Source organism: Ursus americanus, chromosome 8 (genome assembly GCF_024610735.1).
Source record: "Ursus americanus isolate L20-20 chromosome 8, mUrsAme1.1.p, whole genome shotgun sequence".
Taxonomy (NCBI): domain Eukaryota; kingdom Metazoa; phylum Chordata; class Mammalia; order Carnivora; family Ursidae; genus Ursus; species Ursus americanus.
In genome coordinates, this window is record NC_142134.1 from 24,761,145 (window position 1) to 24,779,836 (window position 18,692).

An 18,692-nucleotide genomic window follows, 5' to 3' on the forward strand; every position below is an offset into this window, starting at 1 on the left:
GTTTCTTTAAAATACTGCTCTATTATTGCCTTGCTTTGTATCATATTTTTGAATAATATGCCAACCTTATCCTCTTGCCTTTGTAAATTTTTTCATCCTTTTTGCTTGAAGGCCCTAAGGATTTTTTCATCTTTAAATTCTTAATATAGTTTTATTAGGATACGTTTCAGAGTTGATCATTCTTGGTCATTATTCCCTAGTGTGAAAAATGTGTGGTAGATTCAGGGCTTCCTCTATTTCTAAGAAACTTTCTTGGGTTATGGTGTTTTGTTTGTTTGTTTTGTTTTTTCAAAGATCTTATTTATTTGAGAGAGCAAGAGGGAGAGCATGAGCAGAGGAGAGAGGCAGATAGAGAGGGAGAAGCAGACTCCCCGCTGAGCAGGGAGCCCACCATGGGGCTTGATCCCAGGACTGCGGGATCATGACCTGAGCCGAAGGCAGACACTTAACTGACAGAGCCACCCAGGTGCCCCAGGGTTACAGTTTTAAATAATAGTTCCGTTTCACTGTTTTGACTTTTTTTTTCTTCAGGGACACCAATGATGGCCAGTCTCCTTCGCCTGTCTCCCATCTCATTCACTTCCTCTCTCAGCCTTTTCACTTGTTTTCCTCAGTTTTCATCTTCCGTTCTCCTGATTTTCTTCAGGGCCTTTATTAAATTCTCATTACAGTCTGTCTTCCCTTGCATCCTCTGTAATTTGGGCTTCCTTTCTGATAGAATATTGTCTTCTCTTTCCTGACCTCAGCCAACTCTCATTTCATTCCTTTCTATTTGTTTGCTTGGTTGTTTTACGTGTTTCTTGGTTTTACATTACTGATTCAAGGATGATTTTTCATGTGCTCAATGCTTGTTTGAGAAGATCTAGCTCGGTTTGCAGTATCGTGTTACAGTTTTCTTCGGCTTCATGTTTGTCAGTGCAGTGGGAAGGGGATACTTTTTATTAGCAGAAAAGATTTTACTCACATTTTCTGATATTTTATAATAGTTTTGTATGGATGTGGTTTGCTTTTATCTATTCCTATTCATTTTGTGGACAGGAGTCTTAGTTTGAAAGTGCCCTCTTCCTGGCAGTTTCTGTCATCGAGGTGGTGGTGGAGTGGGAGGGGTAGAAAGAGGGTTGGCATATCTTGCTTCTTTTTGTTTCTGCTGATGCCTGAATTGTCCCTATTCCCTCCTTCCCTTTTGTGGCCATGTCTGCTGGGGAGATCACTTCTTCTCCAGAAACACTGCTTCTCTGAGGCTGCTGCTTCTGGTCCCCCTCACTTTCAGGCCATTACCAGGTGGCCAGGGCTGTGGACTACTTAGCTGCAACCTGAGCCTGACATCTTGGCTTTTCCTACTCACTTTCTGGGGTGCATATGTCTGTGCTTCTTCCAGCCCTCTGCTCCCCTCTGCTCCTTTCCAGTTTTCCAGCCTCTCCTCTCCCATTCTCCATACCTGCATGTCTACATGGCTGGGAGGTGGACGGTGGGAGCAGTTTTGGAAAACATTTTCCCTCTGTTAACAGATAATTGAGGGTTGTAGTATCCTCTGTCATCTAGGGATGCCGAAGGCATAGAGCCCATGTGCTTTTATTCCGTTGTTCTCCTTGTTGATTTTGTAGCTGTTTTCAGAGGATGGGGGGAGATTTGGAATCAGCCCACCACCATTGTTCTCCAAACCCAGAAGTCCTCTTGGCCTAATCTAAAATTATGGGCACTGTTTGATATTTAAGACGTTTTTTGACTTTTATTAATGATTTCCAGTTTGCTAATTTGTGATTTTTTTAAACTAATTTGTGACTTTTTACTAAGATATTTTTTATCGTTATTTGACAGTGTAACCTTAGGAGAGAGACTAAGAAAAAACTCCGCCCTGAAGCAGAGTGTTAATCATCATTGTAATTATTCGTTTTTGATTTTCAGGTTGTCTTTAATAAGCTACTTAGACATTAAAAGCAACAATTTTTACAATAAGATTCTATTCACTCATTAACTTTATATGATAAAATATTTCTGTATAAATATTTTCCTGGTGAAGAGTTATTACTAAATCCGCGATATGAATAAAGTCAGTTCCTCTTTTATGAATTTTTTTCACACAAAAACTTATTAATAAAGATTGAATCCCTCTCTTTTATAGATAAAGAACTAAAGAACCAAACAGGAAAGCACTCCTATATCAAGATCTCTGAGAAGAGGTAGCAATATTTAATATGGAACAAAAAGCTGGTGAATCTAATAATGAAGATCTTTTATCAAGTAGTGGTGTCACATCCAATGGAGGTGTGTATTCTTTATCAAACAAAATGGGAAAATTGGAATTAAGCGGCCCTCATTCATTCAGGCTGCTTGCTGTTTTTTAGTATGTTTTGGTTTTAACTGCAGGGTACAGACAGAGGTCATAATGTTTACTGTTTAAAATTCTCCTTTTTGAGGAAGAAACTGTTTAGACTTTTAAAAATAGCATATCTATTTTTTTTTTTTTAAGATTTTTATTTATTTATTCGACAGGATAGAGACAGCCAGCGAGAGAGGGAACACAAGCAGGGGGAGTGGGAGAGGAAGAAGCAGGCTCACAGCAGAGGAGCCCGATGTGGGGCTCGATCCCAGAACGCCGGGATCACGCCCTGAGCCGAAGGCAGACGCTTAACCGCTGTGCCACCCAGGCGCCCCCTAAAAATAGCATATCTATTTTTAAGCAAATGTTTACATTACTTTTTTGGTTTGAAATTTGTTTCCATGTTGAGGTACTACAACGTGTTCCATGTTTCCCTAATGCCCTGTCTTCCCAGGTCTGCTCGAGGCCAGATTTCTGTGTCATTTTAACTCCTTTTCCCCTCCCCACCCCCATCCAGTCAGGCATACTCCTTCTGGTGTAGGCAGTGGCTCTTGAGTCCATTCTTCCTTCTCCATCTCTACTGACCTAGTTTGGGCCCCCTCCCCTCTGCCTGAAGCGATCTCAATCTCAAGGATGGCCGGCAAGAAACGGTTACAGGTGGTCGGCGGGCCAGTACCCGGAATTGGCAATAAGCAGGTGTGGAAGAGCGGAGAAGCCTCATGAGGCAGGAAGCAATCCAGGGAGGCGCAGCTGCTGGAAGCTGCTACCAGCCTTGGGCTAGAAGGACAATGAGAAGAGGAAGTGTTGGGGGGGAGGCAGGAAAGCAAGAGCTCACACCTCCAAGAGGGCTGCCTGGAGGGAGCGGAAACCACCACTCACTGCCAGAAGCCCCCTGAGGCGGGTGAGGAAGTGGTGCTGCAGCTTCTCCCCTCCTCTGGGTCTTCCCAGCACCTCCCGTGGTCACCTCCCGGGAGATGAGGTGGGAAGGGAGCCTGGGAAAAGCAGTTGTCTACAACACACTGCAGAATAGGGGAGAGCTAGAGAGTGGACTTTCTGGCAGTCAGGCGAGTGGCCTGCAGGGTCCCTGACTGCTTTCCTTGCCTGTCTCTCTCATCTAGAAGAATGCACCCAAAGTTTATTCTCAATTACAGGTCTGTTTCACTGGTCTGCTTAAGCACCTTTATTTCAGCACACTTACTTTGAGAAAATTTAGGCTTTTTAGGATGCTTACGCCAGCCTGAGAGGCCTTTGTCCCCTCCACCCTGTATCCGTCTCCCCTGCCCACTCCACTCACCCACCTCCCCACGCACTCTGTCCCTCGTACTCATCGTACTCATCGGCGGGGCACCAGCGCTTAGCTCTGGGTTGTCTCTCCCTCCTCAGGCGCATCATCATCCCAGGATATCACTGCCCTCACGCATGACCCATCTTAGAGTTTCTTGGCCTGTTTAGTTCTTCTCATCTTGACCTTGACTCTATCCGCCCACTTCTCTTACTTGGATCTTATTACCAAGAACTATTAGACTTCTGAAATCCAAACCTTGTCTTCCAGTCCTCTCACTCCCTTATTCCTAGAGCACCCATTCTTGTGCCTCGTGAGAGGAGTGATTCTCAACCGTGGCTCCATGTCAGAATCACTTTTTGAGATTTTAAACATTTATATGGCTTAGGTCCACACCTAGAGATTCTGATTCAGTAGGTCTGGATGGGGGCTTAGGTACCACTGGATTTTTTTTTTTTTTAAGGTTCCCCAGGTGATACTGATTTCCAATAAGGGTTGAGAACAACTGTTCTAGATCTGCTATTTTCTCCTAAATTAAAACCTCTTCTTACCCTCACTTTCTTTTTTGTATCATTCATTTTTTCAGCCAACCACTTGCCAATCTCTTCAACTTCCTTTTTCTCTTATTCTTCTGTTGCACTCTTACAGGAAAACCTCCATCTTTATCAGTCTGACCGCCTTCTCTGTTTTTGTACTGGGCTTCTGGAAGATTCTGCTAGAGAAAATACACAAATTGTGGATTTTCCATCAGTTTGCCACTTCACAGTCATAGTCTCCCATCTCATCTGTATCCTTGATACCGCTAGAAGAGACTCCCTTCTGGGGGCACCTGGGTGGCTCAGTCATTAAGCGTCTGCCTTCGGCAGATGGCAGGGTGTGTTCCCGGGGTCCTGGGATTGAGCCCCACATAGGGCTCCCTGCTCTGCTGGGAACCTGCTTCTTCCTCTCCCACTCCCCCTGCTTGTGTTCCCTCTCTCGCTGGCTGTCTCTCTCTCTGTCAAATAAATAAATAAAATCTTTAAAAAAAAAAAAAAAAAAGACTCCCTCATGATCTTAGGCAGTTCTCTCTCCAATTTCCCACAATACTTCATTCAAAATTATGCCTTTCTTAGGTCCCATACCCTACCACTTCTTTCTCACTCTTAGACAACATCATTTCCTAATTTCCTAAGGGCATCTAATGTCCATCCATTCATTCTGTGAACTACTGCCTTCTGGCTTTTGAACCCAGTACTCCAATGAAGCACTCTGGCCAATGTGACTAAATTTTCCCTTTCTCACTGAGGTCAGTGACCTCTTACCCCTCAACATTTTGTTTTGAAATTTTTTTTAAGCTATTAAAAGAATAGTACATTGGATACCGTAGACTGATGCAGCAGATGTCAACATTTTTATCATATTTGCTTTATCTCTATACCTACAATTTATATTTCATTTATCTGAAGTTGAAGGCATCATGATTCTTGCCTCAAAATCTGAACATGCTATCTCCTGAGATGAGGATGATTTCCTATATCACATTATTGTCTCTAAGAAAATCACTATCAATGCGATGTCATCTTATTTGTATTCATATTAAAATTTACCCAGTTGTCCCCATAAAAATTCCCCATAAAAAACTTTCCTTAGTTTTTTTTTTTTTTTTAAACATTATCAGAGACCATTAATTGTATTTAGTGGTGGTTCTCTTCATCCTTGCTCCTTTGTTGTAGTTTCTCATGGCGCAAAGTCCAGAGTAGTTGTATTATAGAATATCCGACATTCTAGATTTTTCTGATGTTTCTCATGTTTAGATTCAGGTTAAACTCATTTGGCAAGAGTTTATGAATATCCTAGTACTAAATAGTTTTTTATCAATTGGAGATCCTTGTTCAAACAATGATTATATTGTTGATTTTCTAATTTTACCATAGTTATTAGCTGACATTTCTCAGGAAAGAAAAGCTTTCATTATTATCGCTATAGATCCATACATAGATTGTTCTTTAGTTCAAACTGCTATAGTGCATTGCTACCACTATTGTTTTTGATGCTCAATTGTATCATGTTTGGCCTGTCTTTTTTAGCTGGTTCCTGTCTTTTTAAAACATGACCCACTTCATTGCTTTCTGGCACATCAAAATATTCCAGGCTTACATTGTATTTGGCCTGTTCCCCCAGGCCTGGAATGAGCCATTTCTCTAAGGAACCCTGCTTCTTTTCAGTAAGGAATAATATATAGAATCCAAAATCTCACGTGCATATCGCTACTGAAGTATCATTTTTGTCTGGGAGCATTCAGTGGATAAGTTTTTTACCATAGATTCACATGGATAACTCAGATTCAAATCCAGTACCATGGAGTTCTTCCTCATCTTCCCCCACTCCATATCTGCATCTCCCCTACAGTCAAATTCTCGTTTCTAAAACCTTCAGCATATTTATTCGTTTTCGCTCTTCCACAGTCCATACAAAAGAGTCTCAGAGCTCTAACTGTGCTAGCACCGTGAACAACTTCCTGGTAGGTGAGGCTCAGGAAGACCACACAGGCAGAATACTATGTTCTAGAGTTACTTGAAGGAACTCTTTTCTCTGTGACGTTATGTTACAAGCTTACTATACACGTAGGCTTATTTCTGTTAGTATCCAACTTCATCTTACTTTTTGAATATGGAGAACACGTACATGGCTCGAAAGTAAAAACTTCATGAAAAGGCATAGTCAGTAGAGTTTTGCTGCCATCCCGCTCCCTTCCACTCTATTTCTACCCATCCCTGTACCCCTATAGATAACCATTCTCATGAGTTTCTGTTTTATTCTTCCAGTGTTTCTTTTTGCAAAAGTAAGCAATTGCCACCCCTCCCCCGACATACATGTGCACATGCTTAACACATACACTTTTATTTCTCCTTTCTTACAAAGAGGAGGGAAATCAACCTCTACCTATTAAAGGGAGGACTATCAAAGAATTTATGGACATATTTTCAAAGCACCATGGTTTGCCCTCTGGCAAATTATTTACATTTCTCTCACATGCAAAGTACATTCAGTCTCTCCCAAGAAGGCCCCTAACAGTCTCATCCCATTACAGCGTGCATCCATTCAAAGTCCAGAATCTCTTGATTGAAATTAGATTCAAGTGCGGATGAAGCGCCTCAGTTTTAAGTCCTTAAGTACAGCTCCCTGAGCGAGTTCCTCTTCATCGGAAGAACTGTGACCACCAACTTACAGTGGCAGGCCCACATCTATCAAAACTACCATTCCAAACGGGGAGAACAGGAGACACATGGTCCATCACGATTCCGAAATCTAGCTGAGCACAGGTTGACCATTCCCTGATTAGGACTCAGGCCTGGGAATAATCCCCATGGTTCTTGGTGCCATTCTCTGGGCTCTTGGGTCTAACTTTGAGACCTCCTTCTTCTCCTCCTTATTATTTTTTTTTTTTTTTAAGATTCTATCTATTTAATTGAAAGAGACAGAGAGAGTGCCCAAGTATGAGCGGGGGTGGGGGGGGGAGGGCAGGAGGAGAAAGATAGGGAGAAGCAGGCTCCCCATTGAGCAGGGAGCCAGATGTGGGGCTCGATCCAGATCCCAGGATTCTGGGATCTTGACCTGAGCCGAAGGCAGACACTTAACTGACAGCCACCCACAGGCCCCATGAGGCCTCCTTCCTTTATATGAAAGATAGCATATGTTTTCAGCTGAGGGGTTTCTCAGTCTGCTTATGGGGAAGGCCTCTTTTCATCTCACAGTCTCTGTCACTCAGTCCAAACCAGTGGTGTTTCTTGAATGTAATTCTCTAATATCTTTGTGGTTCTTCTGTGAATCTTCCTGTGAATCTTCCTTTTACTTCCTTGTCTTCCCTTTAAATATTGGTATTTCCTCAAAGTACTCTTCTTGATCCTCTTTTTTCACTTTATACACTGCCTTTGGATGATACCATTGACTTCAGGGATTCACTAGAATTCAAATGCTGATGATTCCCAAATCCTTATCTTTGAAGCAACCCGAAACTCCTGAACTCACAAATCAAGCAGCGTTATTTGGATGTTGAAGCTCAGCTCAAGAGACATCTTTGATACCTCCCTGTCTTTTACTTACCACATGTATTTCTCAAATCCACACCCTTGTGGTCAAAACTGTCTCTGCTTCAGGTAGACGCTTGCCGTTTCTTGCCTGCACTGTTGAGAGCCTTCTCGGACTCCATTCTCTACTTCAGTTTTATCCCCATCCAGTGCATTCTCCACACTGAAGCCAGACAGCCTTTTCAAACCACAAACCTAGTTAACTACTCTCTTACTCTCAAATCCATTAATGACTTCCCGAAGCTTTCAAGATGAAATTCAAGCTCCTTGACATGACCACAAGGTCCTTCGTGATCTGGCCTATACCTTCATTCTCGTATCTGGCTGCTGCTTTCCTGTCTCCCGGAATATGCTGAGCTGTCTCAAGCCTCCTCACTGATAATTATGGTGCTCCCACTGCCTGCAGTGCCCTTCCTCTTCTCTTTAATATACTTCAGGGCTCATTCAGCTCAGGCATCACTTGATCACTATCAAGAAAAACTCCCTCCTCCTCCCTAATCTCCTTTTTACCTAGTGTTCTCGTCTCTCAGAGCTCTTACCAATCTTTCACTTGTCTGTTTTCCCTCTGAGACCTTGACATCTTCAGGGGTCAATAAGGAAATCACCTAGGATAATTATTACCACAATATTATTTTATTAATAAGTTGATTGATTAATTCTTTAATATTTAGGTTCTTCAAGTCCATTTTTTGTGTCATCTATTCGTGGTACAATAATTGAAAACGCATCTTCAGCTGGGACATTGACACAAATTCCTTTTTTCCCCAAATATGAAGTGGAACTTGATTCTCCTAGAAAAGTCATCCCATACCCTGGAAAGGAACACATTGAACGTGTTTTGGAAGAATATTCACATCAAGTCAAAGATCTGCAGAGAAGACTAAATGAAGTGAGTTGCATTCTTTTCTTCTAGCACTTTATGCCATTTGGGGATGACAGTGAGCACATTGCCTTGGAACAGAAACTAAACTTACTAAAAGAAACACTTAATGATGGATTTATTGGCTAAACTTGTAAATTTGGCTTATGCCTTCTATTTCAGTATTAAAAATTGGGCACATGAAGTTTATATACCTATTTTTCTTTTGTTAATAGTCAGAATGTCTTGGTTTCATGGCTAATTTTAATTAAACTTGAATAGCTCAAAATGTTGTAATTAATGATGTTTATCTGTAATTATAATAATTGTTTTGGGCCTGCTGTCCTGCTATCTTGACACCTTGTTTTTCTTTTCTTTTTATTTTAATTTTTTTAAAGATTATTTCTTTATTTGAGAGAGAAAGCGAGAAAGAGAGGGAGAGAGAGTGCACGCACACATGGGGGGAGGGGCAGAGGGAGAAGCAGACTCCTCGCTGAGCAGGGAGCCCAACATGGGAGTCAACCCCAGGACCCCTAGACCATGACCCATGCTGAAGGCAGATGCTTAGCTGAGGCACCCAGGTGCCCCGATACCTTCTTTTTCTGTACAAAGCAGTTGTAGGGATAGGTTTTTAGGTGTGTGTGTATACATGATAGCTAAATAGTATATAGAAGTTATTTGCTGAATTTTTTTTATATTTGCTAAAAAATTTTTTTTAAAGATTTTATTTATTTATTTGACAGAGATAGAGACAGCCAGCGAGAGAGGGAACACAAGCAGGGGGAGTGGGAGACGAAGAAGCAGCCTCATAGCGGAGGAGCCTGATGTGGGGCTCGATCCCATAACGCCGGGATCACGCCCTCAGCTGAAGGCAGATGCTTAACCGCTGTGCCACCGAGGCACCCCTATTTGCTAAAAATTTTTAAGTGGACCTTATGTAGAATTGAAGCCAGCTTTAGCCAGATTTACAGTTGTAAACTGGGTCCTAGTAGTCTATAATCTAAAAGTGAAATTTAGCATTGTACACAAAGCCTTTCATGATATACCCCCTCTCTGTACATTTTAGCCTCATCTGTTACCTGTTCCCCAAACATACCCTCCATTCCAGCAATATTAAGCTATTTACATTTCCCTGGGTGTAGCATGCTATTCTAGAGCTCCATGATTTGCCCAGGCCATTTCTCTTCTTTACCTTATCTGCCTGGCAAATTCTTATTATCCGTCAAGACTCAGCTCAAGCATTTGCTTCTCTGAATCCTTTGCTCTAAACAGCATTAGGTATATTCTCCTCTGTGCTGCTGTTGCCCTGTGTGCGCATGTCTACTGTAGTATCTAGTTCATGTTACAGTATTCATTAACACATTGTTCTACCTCATTCAGACTGTGTAAGCACATTTAGGGAAAAAACTACAACTGTATTAAGTGCTGAAAATCATGTACTGTTGTATTATGCACAGGGATACAGAGATAAATATGGTAGGACTCATAAGGGGTTCACAGGCTTGAAGAGGATCTGGTATATAAACAAATAGTGATAATACCTTACGATAAGTTCACTAATAAAGAGGGTAGGTGGGCTGGGTGAGTGGATGGATGGATGGAGCACAGAGATACCAGGGAGGGAAAGAAACAGTGTCTTCACTCATTTTCCCTGTCCATCCTCTGGCAGAGTATCTGACACTTGATTGGCTCCCAGTAAATATGTGTTAAATCTCTCAATAAATAACAGGGCTGTTTGGATATTTGTAATATTTAGCATGAACCGCCTATGTAACAGATGTGCTAGGTGCTGGATATATAAAGATGGAAAAGACGTGGCCCTTTCTATGTACACATTTATAGTCTGTGGCTGAGATATTTAAATAGAAAATGATAGTGACAGGGAGATCTGTGCTGCAGTAGGAGTAAGCAGCGATGCTAAATCCAATTGCTGCTTACATTCCTTTTCTTTTTCTCTTTTTTTAAAGATTTTATTTATTTATTTGACAGAGATAGAGACAGCCAGCGAGAGAGGGAACACAAGCAGGGGGAGTGGGAGAGGAAGAAGCAGGCTCATAGCGGAGGAGCCTGATGTGGGGCTCGATCCCATGACACCGGGATCACGCCCTGAGCCGAAGGCAGACGCTTAACCGCTGTGCCACCCGGGCGACCGTACATTCCTTTTCTTACTTGATTTTCCAGCAAACACAGGTGATTGATTATCCTCTTCCTCCTGAAGCACTCTTTTCTCCTAGGTCTCATGGAAATACACTTTCCTGATTTTCCTTGAGCTTATTTGTTTTCAGTTTCTTTTTCCAGCAAAGCCGTCTGAAACAGTCATAGTGATTTCCATGGCTTCTATTGCCATTTATATGCCAATGAATGCTCAACTTAAATTTCTAGTACAGACCTTAGCTCTGCACCGGTTAGTATATCCACGTACCTATTTGACATTTCTACTTGAAACGTTTCTGAGGCTCTATAAACTCAGCATTTCCAGCTGGTTACATGAGCTTTCCCCCAAACCTACTCTTCTCCCAGTGTTCCTTCTAACTATATGGGGTGCCACCTTTACATAGCTGTACAAGGCAAAAACCTCATTTAGTCTTTCTTTCTTCTTTCTTTTCTTTCCTTGTCTTTTCTTTCTTTTTAGAGAGAGGGAGAGGGAGAGAATCTTAAGCAGGCTCCATGCCCCACAGCCCAACATGGGGCTCGACCTCACAATCCTGACATCATGACCTGAGCCAAAATCAAGAGTCAGATGCTAACCTGACTGAGCCACCCAGGTCCCCCAAACCTCATTTATTCTCGATACCTCTTCCCTGCCGTCACTTTATCACCATGTCCATCCAGTGTACCGCATTTATATTTCTCAGATCTGTTTCCATTTCCACTGTTGCCATCCAGAGTTCATATTGTACTATAGTCATTCACCTGGACTATAAGAGGAAAAGATAAAGGGCCTTAACCTTATATTGAGTATTTAAGCAATGTCAATTGCAGAACCAGCTCGTATCCTATTACACTTCCTTTCCTGTGTAGTGTTTTTTCTTCTGGTTATTTTTTCTCTTAAGATTTTTTTTATTTGAGAGACAGTGAATGAAAGAGAGAGAACATGAGCAGGGTTGGGGAAGGGTAGAGGGAGAGGGAGAAGCAGGAGGGAGCTTCTCTGTTGGAGGGAGCCTAATGCAGGACTCCATCCCAGGCCCCATCCCTGAGCTGAAGGCAGATGCTTAACCGACTGAGCCACCCAGGTGCCCCTTTTCTGATGGTTATTAATTGCCTTTCTTTTTCCTAATGCTGTGTGCCTTTATCATATGCTCTTTTTTTTTTTTTTTTTTAAAGAACCATCATGTAGGTTTTCTCTCAAATCCTCCTTTGGTCCATGACTCTTTAGGAGTCTTCTGTCCTATTTTCCAGTCTAGGTGAGTTTCTTAGGTCTGTGTATAGCTGTTTTCTCCTTATTATTGCTTTCTTGATTGGATCCATGATTTCCAGGATTCACTGTTTTCTGTCTTCCTTTTTCTTGATCTACTTCTCCATTTAGTCAAAGCACATCTTTAGAAACTTAAAGGGTGTATGCGCATACATTTTGTGGATCTTTGCATTCTGAGAATGACTTTAGCTGGGTAAAGTTGAACATCATTTTCTCTCAGCCCTTTGAAAATATTGTGTCCTTGCATTTCATATTGCTACTGAGAAGTAGATGTCTGTCTGATACTTGCTCCTTTGTGGATGATATGCTATTACTTAATTGAGGTTTGTCTTTGAAAGCTTTGGAGTCTTCTGTCTCTGAAATTCCACCATAATGTGCTTAGGTATGGATTTTAGTTTCTTCATTCATTGTGCTAGGAATTCAGTGATCCTTTTGGTCTGCAGATTTGTACTTTTCAGCTTTGAGGAATTCAGTTGTTTTTTCTTTGATAGTTTCATTTCCTCTGTTTTCTCAGTTCTTTCTGCGGCTCTTATTAGTCAAATGTTATCTCCCAGGTTATACCTCTAAATCTCTTACCTTTTCTTTCAAAAGTTTACCTACTTATCCTACTTTGGGGGGACATTTCTTGACTTCTAACATTTCTATTGCAGCTTTTTAGTGTGCAGACGTATTTTTAATTTCCAAGAACTCTTCTCACTTGATCACTTCTTTGGCATAGTATTTCATTCTTACTTTACAGCTGTGATGTCTCTCAAATTTCTCTGCAAATACAAGTTTTCAGAAGTGTTCTTCTATTGCTGCATTACTTTGTTTCTTTGGATCCTTTTTTCTGGTGTTTGCTTCTTTGTTTAACCTTGGTCTCAGTTTTTTATTTTGTAATCTTCCTTCAGGTGTCCAGTGGTGTTGGTTGGTTGGTTGGTTGGTTTTTGTTCATACTCAAGGACGAACAATAAAAAAGCTGATGGCAAGCTCTTTATCAATAGGCAGGACTTGATGGCTTTGCTTTGGGATGATTACGTGGTTTCAACTGATATGCTGGGAGGTCTCTCAGTGCCTGATTTTAGAGATCTTAGTGAATTTGTTTGTAGTAGGACATCTTGACTTTTGGGTGATGGTTGTCTGCTGTCAAGTTTTTAAGTGGGTTGAAAGTGGGAATTGACTTTTCTGTATACAGAATTGTAACCAATTTTCCTGTTTTCAAAAGTCAAACTTATTTCTATCTCTATCTTGAGGTAGAAGTCTGATTTGTTTTAGAAATAGTGTTTTGGTTATTAAGTAAAGAACAGATTTGTAAGGGGCCAAGCTTGAGACAGTGAGACTAGTTAAGGAAGTTCAGTAATCTAGGTGAGAGATGATTAATTAGGCCCTGAATTATGGTAAAAGGAGAAGGAAGTACACATAAAAATTAATTAATAATATATGGATTTGGGGAAATTATTAGGAACTTCCTAATAATTTAAGGAAATACGTTCCTCTGGTAAAGGCTGATTCGCATGGCTCTTTTTTTTTTTCAGAGCAATGAATTGCATGAGAAACAAAAGTTTTACTTAAGGCAGTCAGTCATCGATTTGCAAACAAAACTTCAAGAAATGCAAATGGAGAGAGATGCCATGGCTGACATCAGGTTGGGCATCCTTACCTAAATTATTTTAAAGTTTTACTCTTTGTACTATAAAACTACTTGTGTGAGTATGAATTTTATCAATATTATTTCTTCCCTCTCATTTATTTCATAGACGAAGGGAGAGTCAGTCCCAGGAGGACTTAAGAAATCAGCTTCAAAATACAGTTCATGAACTTGAAGCTGCCAAATGCCTTAAGGAGGACATGCTGAAAGACAGCAACGCACAAATAGAGCAGCTGAGAAAGATGATGCTTGGCCATGAGGGAGTGCTTCAGGAAATCCGGTCAATCTTAGTTGACTTTGAAGAAGCCTCAGGCAAGAAAATATACGAACACGACAGCGTGTCTACTCTCCACTTCCGCAACATGGGCTCGGCTATTAGTAAAATCCTAAGAGAATTAGACACAGAGATTTCTTATCTTAAAGGGAGGATATTTCCAGTAAGTGGTGAGAACACTATTCAATTTTACATTAAAATCCATTAAGAGAATAGTATTAGATGTATCATTTTTTAAGTTCTTAAAAGTAAGCCAAGTTCTCATTTTTGTTCTCTAAAATAAAAGTTATTTCCACAATGATGTCTCAGTACATTAAGGGAACTAGCTTGATTTACCCATATGGCTTCATGAGAGTATAACCAACCAAAGTAAACAACCTGATAAAATACAGTGATAGAATGTATTCGGTTTCAGTGTTACTTTTATTGGCTTGTTTCTAAAGTGTTCCTTGAGGGACACCTGGGTGGCTTAGTTGGTTAAGCATCTGCCTTTGGCTCAGGTCAGGATCCCAGGGTTACTATGCAGCTCCCTGCTGGGCGGGGAGTCTGCTTCTCCCTCTGCCCCTCCCTGCCACTTGTGCGTGCACTCTGGCTCTCTTTCTGACAAGTGAATAAATAGATAACATCTTTAAAAACAATAAAGTGGTCCTTTAGTTGGACAAGCGCAGCTTTCCCAAGATGTAGATTTACCAGATTTACCAGTCCCTGAATCAGCATCTGTTTTTCATGACCAGGTGGAGGATCAGCTTGAAGCACTGAAGTCCGAATCACAGAATAAAATTGAGCTGCTTCTTCAACAACATCAAGATAGGTGCGTTTCTGACTGAAGTATAGAAAGTCAGAGTGAACCAAACCATAGGTTTACAGTCCCTCATCAGCAATTCCAAAATCGAAAATGTTCTGAAACAAAAGTTTTCTTCATTGGTTTGTGGCAAGTTCATGTGAAAGGGAAAATTTTTCTGACTCTTGTTTAAAAGGTTCAGGAAGACTTTATTCAAGGCTTTTGCAATAGGGGTTCTGTGTTAGGGGAGAGGGATGAGACTCAGCTCTCCCAGTACAACCAATCCCTACAGAAAGTAGGGATTTACAGTCAAGGAGCAGGTGAGTGGGACAGTGGAGACATCAAGTTGGGGGTTTCTCACTAAACTGACTTAGCGAGATTTTTACTGAGTCTGGGCAGGCCAGGGCAGCTGGGGGAGGGGTTGATGGGTGCCAAGGTCAAGGCCTACAAGAGGATTCAGAGGGGCCTGACCAAAGTTTGGTAAAGGAGAGAGTCTTTGTCAATCATTTGTTGGCAAAACCTGACCTGAGCTTAATGTAAAGCTTTATGATATAAAGTCTTTATGATTTAGTGTGCATATTTAAAAACCTGTTGTTGTATTTGTAATATGTTTGGCTTATAGGAAACTTCCCTATGTGTGTCATATAATATATAGTATTTGTAACTTATTACCATTGTAAAATTTTTTTTTAAAATCTGAATTCCAAAACCTAAAATGAGCAGCATATTCAAAGTCAAAGCACAATACTAAATTTGAGAGTATTGAAAATCATTAATTTTTGGAATAACTAACTCATAGTCAAGCAAAATCTTATGTATCAAATAACAAACACCACATTCTTTTTATAGGATTGAGCAGTTAATAAGTGAACATGAAATCGAAATAACGGGACTTACCGAGAAAGCTAGTAGTGCTCGAAGTCAAGCCAATAGCATCCAGAGTCAACTGGAAATCATTCAGTATGTGTGCCCTCGTGGTCTGAAATTGGTATCATTTATCTTCATTTTAGAGATACTATTTTCATTAATGTTCTGTCCTAAAATCTTTTAAAATCTGCTTTAAAATTCCACAAGAAAGTAAAACTTCTCTAACATTTAAATGAACGGAAAAGATTACTTAAAGATAATATTATATGACTATATAAGAAGTATTACTGCTGTGACAATATATTTGCGCCCCTCCACCTGTACAGCTTGCGGGGGTGGGGAGTGGGGTAGGGTGACAAGGTTGGCAGCAGGACAGGGCTCCAGCGTGACTCAGGCCCACCCTAGGAGGCCAGCCAAGCCCACAGCCGTTGTGATGGGTGGAAGGGGAGCAGGAGGTATTTCCTTCGAGAGTGGGAAACAGGAGAGCAACTGGAAGTTCTTTCTTCAGGCTTTTCTCCTCTTTTATGCAACAGTACTTTACACAACAACTACTGCTTTCCGTGCAGTTTCTCTGCCAGTGACCTAAGACGATGTCACTGTGGCGCCTCTGTCCACGGTTCCATCCCCCGTTGGTGCACCGAGTATGTTGTGACTGCCTTTCTGAAGGCCCCAGTCACTAGGAGTAGCACATCCTGTCAGCCCACAAGCTCGTTGCCTTTCTGAGAGGACCGGTCATGGGCATGTTGGGCTCAGTCTTCCTGGATCCTTCCAGGCGGCGCCGAGCACACATTGTGCTCAAGAGCAGTGTGACGGGAGGCCGGTGCCATATGCATGCCGGGGGTTGGACACATATTCCCTGTAAGGCTCTCCTTGCTAGCCAGGGGGGACAGGAGTGAGGCACGTGAGTCTGTGCTGTGTAGCTGAGGCCTGTGGGCAGCGCCCCCCCCCCAATCCCATGTTCTCCCCTAGGGAAAAAAAAGAAGTGTTATCGCAAGTATTTAGGCCTGTTGGAATTGGATGTTTTAAATATTGTTCATATTACAACTGATAGGATCGATAAAAAAATACATTATATATGTGTGTTTATATATAAATAAAATGTATATGTATACATATAAATAATTTTATAATTTGAGCTTATATGTATTGAAACTTCTTATAGGGACATTTTCAATCATATACAAAAGTAGAGAGAGAAAATAGTACAAATGAACTCCAATATACACTATCTAGTTTCAACACTTAACAACATGGTTGAACTGAAGCTTTTAAGAAGCAGTTTTGGAAAATAAAAGACTTTTGACCTAGTCATGCCATACAAAAGAACTGGTGGCTGTATCTACATGCTGGAGTATGCTGAGATACCACACTTATTCTTAGTTTGCTGTTTGCTTTTATTACCCTTTTAAACTCTTCTTAGAGAACAAGCAAGAAACCAAAATTCAATGTATATGCGTCAACTCAGTGATCTGGAATCTACCGTTTCTCAGCTACGTTCTGAGTTAAGAGAAGCCAAAAGGATGTATGAAGACAAGGTGAGGTTAGATTTTGCTACTCTGCTTCCACACACTATTATACACAGATTTAATTACAAAATTTTTAATAATTTATTTGAAAATGAAGAAACAAAGTAATGTCAAATTAAAAGCAGCTTTTAAGATGGAGTAGCAGGATGCCAAATATCTGTATGTTAAATTATAAATAGTTTTTAAAGAGGGCACGTGATGTGATAAGCCCTGGGCGTTATACACAACAGATGAATTACTGAACACCACACCTGAAAAAAATTACAAATAATTTTAATTCAAATTGTTTGCCCAAATTAATTCATTTGTAGGAAAGAAGTTTTGCATACTTCAAGTAAGTTTCTAAAAAAAAAAAAAAAAAAGTTAAAAATAAGAGCACTTACATTTTTTTACAGGCTTAGCTCTAACAAATATTTTGGAACCAGGCAGTCTCCCCCTACCACTCAGTACTTGAAGGGCCTACCTCCTAGGTTTTACTTCAGCTCCCAGTTATTAATCACTGGGTGGCTAGCAAACTGAATTAATAAGATTAGTCTAAATTAAAAAGTAATTAGGAAGATAAAATTTCATCTTTCGTCACACAATTCCTCTTAAACCCAGATACTCGTATTTGATATTCTGTTGTTTTTATTCTCTCAGTTTCTATATCTAAAGAAGAGCTGTTCACTGTCATTATCAACCATTTATCCAGAGCTTGTGTTTTCATTAATCGCAAGCATTTGTAAAGCAGTAGAGACCCTAAAACACAAGCAGAGAGCCACCACTGAGAGGGGCTCATGTTCTTCATTCCCTGTGAGAAGGGGGGCCCACCATCCATGCCTGTTTGCCTGCAACAGTTGTTTTCACCTGCTGTGCCCATGTCCTGTTTTGTGAATAGCACCTTTCATCTCCAAACTGACTCAGTTTGGAAGACAAACTCTATGAATTAGTCATCCTACCTATAAGAGAATCTCCCGTTCTAACCATTGTTTTAGCCAACTTCTCACATCTTAGCTGATTGGGAAGAAATAGAATATAAGGAAGTTGCCAGATTTCCTCTAAAAAATAGCCCAATTCTACAGGGTAAGAGTCCAGGAGAACAGCCTCACATGGGAAGAAGCAGTTGAATACTGCAGCTCTAATTCTTCCAGACATTTGCCCTCCTTTGGGCAGTCCCTCAATTCGTTACCCCGTCACCCCTGTGCTGGCCACAGGAGGGAGCCGTTCCCCCTCGGTTCTCGAGTTCAAGCACAGAACGTAAAACCTTGACCTTAATTCCCTGTGGCACAGCTAAAATAAGAATGGAAAATTTAGGCATGGCTTTACTAAAGTCTAAACAATAAAGAGTAACGTGAAACTACATAATCTCAGTTATGAGATTTGGATCCTCTACCGCAGTGGCTTTCAAACATTTTTGATCGCTACCCGCAGTAAGAAATAGCTTACCTTATGATCTGCTACACACGTGGGACTGAAGCAAGTTTCACAGAGCAGTATTCACCCCATCACAGGGGCGATCCTGGCTTTTCTCTGTTCTCTTCAGATGCTGGTTTGATACTCACTAAATTGATACCATGATTCACTGGAAGGTTGCAGTTTGAATAGCACTGCCCTTCTAGACCACCGGGCTTAGCCCTTAGCTTATATCCTCGTGTCAAGGTCATTTCAACCACCGCCACTTAAGAGTAGCCTTCA

At 41.0% G+C, this 18,692-nt stretch overlaps 1 protein-coding gene across 7 annotated transcripts in view; it reads left to right on the top strand.

The window, feature by feature from the left end:
* CCDC158 (coiled-coil domain containing 158) overlaps nucleotides 1-18,692 on the top strand; it is an 88,370-nt gene that overhangs the window by 10,497 nt on the left and 59,181 nt on the right. For 5 of the 7 annotated variants that reach the window (XM_045789970.2, XM_045790007.2, XM_045789987.2 and 2 more), the window contains 7 exons: nucleotides 2,123-2,265; nucleotides 8,341-8,558; nucleotides 13,458-13,567; nucleotides 13,680-14,007; nucleotides 14,579-14,655; nucleotides 15,475-15,585; nucleotides 16,913-17,027. In XM_045789970.2, the coding sequence (XP_045645926.1) occupies nucleotides 2,196-2,265; nucleotides 8,341-8,558; nucleotides 13,458-13,567; nucleotides 13,680-14,007; nucleotides 14,579-14,655; nucleotides 15,475-15,585; nucleotides 16,913-17,027 (1,029 nt within the window). In that variant the 5' untranslated portion in view covers nucleotides 2,123-2,195. The remainder of the gene's footprint in view (nucleotides 1-2,122; nucleotides 2,266-8,340; nucleotides 8,559-13,457; nucleotides 13,568-13,679; nucleotides 14,008-14,578; nucleotides 14,656-15,474; nucleotides 15,586-16,912; nucleotides 17,028-18,692) is intronic. The other 2 variants (XM_045789997.2, XM_045790016.2) reach the window with 2 other exon arrangements.